The sequence below is a fragment of the Asparagus officinalis genome, chromosome 8 (genome assembly GCF_001876935.1).
Source record: "Asparagus officinalis chromosome 8, Aspof.V1, whole genome shotgun sequence".
NCBI classification, from domain to species: Eukaryota; Viridiplantae; Streptophyta; class Magnoliopsida; order Asparagales; family Asparagaceae; genus Asparagus; species Asparagus officinalis.
Window position 1 is genome coordinate 58,898,490 of NC_033801.1, and position 7,965 is coordinate 58,906,454.

The window sequence follows — 7,965 nt, forward strand, 5'->3', positions numbered from 1 at the left end:
GGAAGAATTTTATATTCTATTTCCAGCGAGGAAGAAACTAGAAGTGGGGTGTCCACTCCGAGAATCTGGAAGATCTAGATAAACTTACCTTTTATAGGATTGGTTATCTGATCGAAAGATGAATTCTTCGTTTATCGAAGCGAAATTTCAACTTTGATTATAACTATAAAAAAGTTTAACCAAAGAGAAAGGAGGGGAGTTCTTTCGTTTATCGAAAGGGGACTCCGAACTGAAAATGGACTTCTTGTTCATGGACGGAATCAAGAGGGCCGGATAAACATTTTTGTGGATTCACCGCCAGTTGGACTTGATCAGTGAAAGATTTTGGTGGTAAAGATGTTTTTGGGTTATCCTCTAGAATATTGAGTGTAATATTCTTCGAGGAACTTCCCGGTAAATGGGTTATCCTGAATGTACTAGGGATAGTACTTTTTCAGGAACTTCCCATTTATTGGCATTAATTGCCTGGCGCCTTCTTGAGTAATCAGGCGATATGCGCCGTTTGAATAGACTGTGTCTATTATAAACGGTCCTTCCCATTTGGGTTCGAATTTACCTTTCTTCTTGGAGGTGAGAATTATTGGTCGGCGAGCAGCGAGGACCAGATCTCCTTCCTTGAAGCTTCTTCGGCGGACTCTTTTGTCAAAAGCCCTTGACATCCTAGCCTGGTAGAATTCGATATGTTGTTGAGCTTCCAAGCGCTTTTCATCCAGCCTCTCGAGCTCTTCGAGACGCTTCTGATGTTGTTCTTCGGTCGTCATCTCCGTTGCGAGAGCGATCCGAAGGGAGGGAATTTGAATTTCCAAAGGTAGCACCGCTTCGCATCCATATACTAACGAGTACGGAGTAGCTCCCGTAGGAGTGCGTATGGTGGTGCGATAAGCCCAGAGTGCCTCCCCAAGTTTATCGTCCCAGTCTCGTTTGTTGGTCTTCACGAGCTTAGACAGGATCTTAATGATCGTCTTATTGAAAGCTTCAGCTAATCCGTTTGCAGCTGGATAATACGCTGTTGACGATACATCCTCGATCTTGAATTTATCACAAAACCTGATGAAAGCGTTGCTTATGAACTGTGGACCGTTATCGTGGATGATCCGTCTCGGCACGCCGTGTCGGTATATGACATGATGCTTGATGAAGTTGATGACGTTGTTTGTCTTCACTTCCTTAAGCGGAATCGCCTCAGCCCACTTTGAAAAGTAGTCAGTGATAGCGAGAATAAACCGATCACCTTTGACTGAAGGGGGAAAAATTGGACCGACAATGTCCATACCCCAAGTCTCGAATGGCCAGGATGTAGTTGATGTGTGTAATCGTTCTGGCGGTTGGTGCATATAATTTGCATGCACTTGACAGGCGTGACATTCTCGTGCATATTCGATTGCGTCACGTACCATTGTTGGCCAATAATATCCCATTCTTCTGATTCGATCATATAGCTTGGGACCAGGCTGATGCGCACCGCATTCTCCTTCGTGCGCTTCCTTAAGCACTTCTTTTGCTTCTTCGTTCGAAAGGCATCGGAGGAGCAAATCGTCATACCCCCGGCGGTATAACGTACGGGTCTCGATATTGTAAAAGAACCGTGGTGCTCTTCGGCGAATAGATTCTTTTTCTTTTACATCCTCCGGCAAGATGCCATATTGGACGTAGTCAATGATAGGAAAGCGCCAATCTCGGGACTCAGACCCGATTTGAGTTGAGTTCACCTCCTTGGTGTTTGGGCCCCTATCATCTTCTTCTTCATCGGTACCCATATTGTATAGGGGTACGAAGAGTTGATGCGATCTTACTGTGACTAGCAACTCTGTTTCAGGCGGTCGTGCGAGGGACACTGCTAGTGCCGCCAGTGCATCTGCATAAGCGTTCTGGAGGCGAGGGATGTATTCAATGAAGAATTCCTCAAAGGATTCCGCCATTTTGATGGCCTCCTGGTGATACGGTATCAGGTCTTGGTTCCTGACTTCATACTCTCCACGGACTTGGTTGACTATTAGCTGCGAATCTCCGAAAGCTTCAAGATATTCGACCCCCAGCTCTTTGGCGAAACTGAGTCCAATGAGAAGCGCGTTGTACTCGGCCACATTGTTGGAACATGGACCCGTTAGCGAATAGGCTCGAGGTATTACATGCTTTCCCGGAGAAACTAGGACGACTCCAACTCCGGAGGAGACTGTAGAACATCCGGGGGTTATTTCTCGAGATCTAAGACCAAGCTTAGATCTGGAGTGTAGTCTCGTGTAGATCTCAGATCTGTTCTTTCTTCCTCTCGAGATCCTGCCTTTTCTGACGTGGATGGTCGTCGAGGATCAGATCTGAATTGTGCTAGTCTTCTGGTCTTCAAGCTCCGAGTTCACTCTTCAATCCGGCAGAGTTTCGGCTCTTGAAAGTTCGACCTCCGAAAATGAACATCTCTGGGCCTATTTATAGGCTCTCAGGACAGTGGCTGGAAAAAGAGAATCGTCGGCCACCTCTGGGCACTGTCGGCCACCTCGGGGCCACATGCGCCACCTCAGTGTGGCCGACACTGTGCCTAGCCACCTTCGGGCTGCTCGGCTCATGGCGAGCCACCCAAGGTGGCTTCGGCCACCGAGCCACCCCGAGGTGGCTCGGCCACCGAGCCACCCCGAGGTGGCTCGGCCACCGAGCCACCGAGCCACCTCAAGGTGGCTCGGCCTTGGCCGAGCCACCTTGAGGTGGCTCGGCTTTGGCCGAGCCCCCACGGGCGGTGTTTTTCCGACTTCTTCGAGTCGTTTTCCGTTGTCTCGTTTGTCCGTGTTTCGGTTGATCTGAGACTCTGATTTGATGATCTGATTTGGCAGTAAGTTGGATTCCTGATTTGGCAGTAAATCCGCTTCTGAGTTCGAGTCCGAAATTGATCTTGATTCGATCGTGATTCGTCCGAGTCCGCTCTCGGTTGGATGACTCGTTGATTCCTTAACTCATTAGCTTAATTCTGCACTCGGGTGGATTCACTCCGTCGCTTCTGTGCGATTCGTCGATCTCGTCGCCTCGTTGGTTCGTCGGTTTGTGCCGAGCTACGCTAGGGGACCTATAAGCAATTTTATATGCCTACAAACACCAACAATCGATGGCCAGTTCTATGTTGAACCAATAAACACGAGCTAAAGATCAGAAAATCAAGAATCGACTTCAAGTTCAAAATTCCGAAAACGGTCAGACAATAAATGCAGCACCGGAACCCTTACAGACATTCGACAAAGCACCGAATAGCCTGAAGGATTGAAGGAATCAAGAACAGAATCCATTCTAAGGTCCCGTTACACCGACTGAAGGTTGGGACAATCATATCCAAAGTATTCCAGACTCTTCTATAAAAGAACGAGGCTGAAATACTTTAGAGGGGGTATTTGTAGGCGTATAAAACTGCTTATAGGTCCCTTAACATAGCTCGGTACGGTGATTCGACAAACCAACGAACCATCGGGCGACGTATCCAAACATGATCGCTAGACCACAACATCGAAGCCAAGTGACACGCGACGAAGTGGATTAACGAGGCAACGAGGCTAACGAACCACACGCAAACAATGGAATACATCCACTCGCGTGCGGAATCAAGCTAACGGTTCAGTGAGTCAACGAGTCATCCAACCGTAGAACGGATTCAAACTCGAACACCGAAGCCGGTTTACTACCAAATCAGGATACGGACTACTGTTTGCGGAAAAAGTTGCTGTATTCATTGCTGCATTCATTACAACTTCAATCGTTACAATGAAATAAAAAGATAGCCTTTTTATAAGACCGGTACACAATGAACGGCCACCTTCTGGTGGCTAGGTGGTTCGGCCACCTGTGCCAGGGAACAGTGAAGAGAGCCTAAAAATAGACCCCCTTGGCTCATTTTTCAGAGGTTGGAATTTTTGGAGCCGACACTCTGCCGGATTGAGAGCTCACTTTCGGACTTTCAAACCTAGAAGACACGGACTTCCAGATCTGGTTCTTAGCGATCGTCCACGCCAAATAACGCAGGAGTTCGAGAGAGATCAAATCTGAGATCTACGCGGTTTCCCTCCGGATCAAAGCTTGGCCTTTGATCCCGAGAACTAAAGGCTACTATTTCCTTGGCGAAATAGTATACTCGGCTATTATTTCCTTCGTGAAATAACACCCGTCATACCGTGTAGATCCGACCGGATCTAGATCATGCGGTGGTCCACGGATAAACCCCGGCGCAGGCAAAGAACCCACAAAAGCGAGTGACCGCAAAACAGGAGCTCGCGATTCGTTCGACATAAAAGGAGAAAGTTGTAATTTTTATTTTGATTTCGTTGTAACCGGATCTTATAAAAAGACCGGATCTTTTTGTAACCGATAAACGATTACTTGAGAAAAACAATGAATTAAATGAAGAAAGCAACGAATTTTCCCGCGAACAGTGCTGTCATTAACTTCTTCTTTAACTCCTCAAATGGTGCTTGGCACTTTGGAGCCAACACAAACTTGACCTCCTTCTGAGTTAGCTTAGTAAGTGGTCCCGTAATCTTAGCGAAATCCTTTATGAATTTCCTATAATATCCAGCCATCCCTAAGAAACTTCGTACTTCTTTCACTGATGTAGGCGGATCTAATCTCAACACCGCATCAACCTTCTTTGGATCCACAGAGATACCTTCTCCTGAAATCGCATGCTCCAAGAAGGACACTTGCTCCAACCAAAACTCACACTTGTTCAATTTTCCATAAAGCTTCTCCATCCGTAGGATTTCCAACACCGTCCTTAGATGCACTGCATGATCTTCCTTGGTCTTAGAGTACACAAGAATGTCATCGATGAACACCACAACAAACTGGTCAAGATACTAGGAAAACACCTTGTTCATCAAGCTCATAAATGTAGATGGAGCATTTGTCACTCCAAATGGCATCACCAAAAACTCATAGTGCCCGTACCGTGTGCGGAATGCGGTCTTGGGTATGTCTTCCTTCCTCACCTTCAACTGATGATAACCTGACTTGAGGCCCAGCTTAGAAAACACATGAGCTTCTCCGAGCTGATCAAAAAGGTCATCAATCCTGGGAATTGGGTATTTATTTTTGATAGTAACCTGATTCAATTCCCTGTATTCAATACACATTCTTCAGCTACCATCCGGCTTTGGCACTAACACCACTGGTGCTCCCCAAGGTGAAGTACTCAGCCTGATAAATTTCTTATCAAGATACTCCTGGACTTGCTTCCGCAACTCCTCCAAATCTGCTATCACTTCCGGTAAGGTGGTTTTGAAATAGGTGCAACTCCTGGAATAAGATCGATGACGAACTCTATATCTCGATCTGGTGGCAGACCCGACAACTCTTTAGGAAACACATCAAGGAATTCCTCGACAATTTCTGGTATGGGCTTCTCCTCTACCTCTATACAGGTTAATAGTCCATCCATGCCTGCTCGATACTCGGGCTGCTCCATCACTTTGCTTCCACTCATGAATTTAAACTCTGGGTGGCCTGGTATCTTGAACACTATGCTTCTGCGTCGGCAGTCGATCGTCGCATGGAAGTTATATAGCCAATCCATCCCTAAAATAACATCGAACCCGTTAGTGTCAATCACCAACAAGTCTGCAAATAGCTCCCTACCACAAACTACCACTGGGCATCTCTTACACTCCCTACTAGACATTAACACCCCGCTACCGGTATGGATATTCCAGCTCGCCTCTAAACTATCACATGGTATAGTGTGTCGTGCAATGAACTGAGCAGATATAAAACAGTGTGATGCCCTAGAATCAAATAGGGTAAATGCAGGGACTGAATACACCAAAATGATACCTGTGACTACGTCACTAGATGCATCTACCAGCTCAGTGGTAAGTGTCATAACTTGACCTTGTCTCTGCTGCTGCTGAGCTTGCTGACCGTATTGCCTTGGGTGCCTCTGCTAATAAGGTGGCTGATATGGGTGTTGGAAATGAGGACCTCTCCACTGTCTCTGGCCTTGAAATTATTGACCCCTCGGATGTCCTCGAAACATCTGCTGCTGTGTGGGAAGTGGTGGCCTCAGCTGTTGTCCGCCCTGTCTAGTCTGGCCTGTTGGTACTATCGCTCCACCTGAATATCCTCTTGAGACTCCCCTACTAGGATAAGTGGTGAGCTGATGATCCGCCGCCCCGCATGCTATCAAGTGCCCCGGCTTGCTGCAGAAATGGCAGATCATGTTGGTTGGTTGTGGAGTTGGTCTCGAAGCCCCTGTCTGCTGGCGCTTGGCTGGTGCTCTTCCCATCTAAGGCTTCAGCTGGTTACCTCCCGAGTTCTGTCCTACGGGGCGCTTGTTTGCCTCTCTCTTCACCGAGTTCATGATCCCAATCAATTGTTCTGCCTTCCGAGCTGCCTCTAGGACATCTGCATAAGTTTCTATCCCCTTCTGACTGTAAATTTGAGTCTGAATTTCAAAGTTCAGACCCTGCATGAACCTCTGCCCCTTATCCACCTCATTCGATACCATCCCCGGGGCAAACTTGCTGAGCTTGGCAAATTCTGCTGCATACTCATCTACTGTACTAGCTCTCTGCCTCAACATAACAAACAACCTCTGCATCTCAAGACGAGCTGTCTTTGGAAAAAATGCCCCTAGGAAACTCTCCCGGAATATCTCCCATGAAATCGGCCTAGGCAGCTTCTCCTCCTCTGCGTCCCACCAGGTCCTGGCTACATTAATAAGCTGCAACTGAACAATATCAACTCGTTCTTCATCTGGTATCTTTGCTGCCCTCAATAAGTGGTCCATGGTCTGCAACCACATCTCGGCCTAATATCCGCCTTCAGTCCCAGCAAAGTGTTGCGGGTTGAGCTTCTGAAAATCGAACACATTCCCTGGCCTTGCAACCTATCGCTGCTCATCCCTCTGACGATTATGAGCTACCAGGTCCCTAATCGCTTCTGCAAGATCAGCCTGATCGACTTGTTGTCCATCAGGGACAACTGGAGTAGGGGGTCTACATTTTGGGGCCATAGTGATCACCTGAAAATGAGATTGGTCGAGATTAGGACTTGAGAATCAGAGAAATGGGAGTCAAAGGACGTATTTCTGGAAAGGGAAAAACTCATTCTATACATGCTCTATTTTTAGCTCAATCTTAGTTTCTACTTGTATATAGGACGAGACAACAATTCCTAAACCTAACCTGGCTCTGGTACCAATCAAAACCTTGTCACGTCCCGTTTCCAAAATGTAATAGTTTGGAACAAGACTCGGACGGCAATGCAACCATACGGTCACATTCACTCCTCTAGATAATCCTGTATACAGATATAAAGACAAGACCATACCAAAGAGCATGTACCAAGACAATAAAAGGAGTGTATAGATAAAGAAATATCGGAAATTTTCATAATTCTATAACAAGTCCACAATTTATCTAAAGAGAAAGAAAAAATACACCATAGTCTGGAGAGCCACATGTGGCTAAAGAAAAGCCTAAACCAAATAACTAACTAAATCAACTAAATTGGATAACTGATAAAATGAATGATGATCACTACTGACGAGCCTACCCCTCGAAGTACTCTCGATCCTGCGAAGAAAGAACGGTTCCCGAATCTGGGGCACGCAAACCCCAGGGGAGTCAGAAAACTCCCAACAAGCATGAAAAATGAAGGAAATATGCGCGTGTAAATGTAATGTGGCATGTATAAAGAAAAAAAATGAAAACTCAGATAAAGATGGAAAAAAATGTTGATAATAGGTATCTACCAAGGTCAATCGTAAGACACACAAGCACATTATTATTATTTTAGATGTTATTTGAATTAGAAAAGAATATTTCATGTATATAAGTCGGTTTCCCGTAAACCATCCCGGGAACACGGCTTTAAGTCAGGATGGGCCCTTATTTCATACATATATATATACCAAGATATGAAGAAAGCTCACAAGCCCGCTTATATACATGTTATATTCTCTGTCTAATTCCCCTTTTATAAACCCCATGTATTCTC

General features: G+C 46.0%; 1 protein-coding gene across 1 annotated transcript; it reads right to left on the reverse strand.

The window, feature by feature from the left end:
- On the reverse strand, window positions 6,251-6,754 carry LOC109821278. Its single transcript, XM_020387463.1, has one exon. The coding sequence runs from the start codon at window positions 6,752-6,754 to the stop codon at window positions 6,251-6,253; it is 504 nt and encodes a 167-aa protein (XP_020243052.1).

Coding starts and splice junctions, on each gene's coding strand:
- LOC109821278 (XM_020387463.1), bottom strand. CDS start 6,754: ATGGACCACTTATTGAGGGCAGCAAAGATACCAGATGAAGAACGAGTT.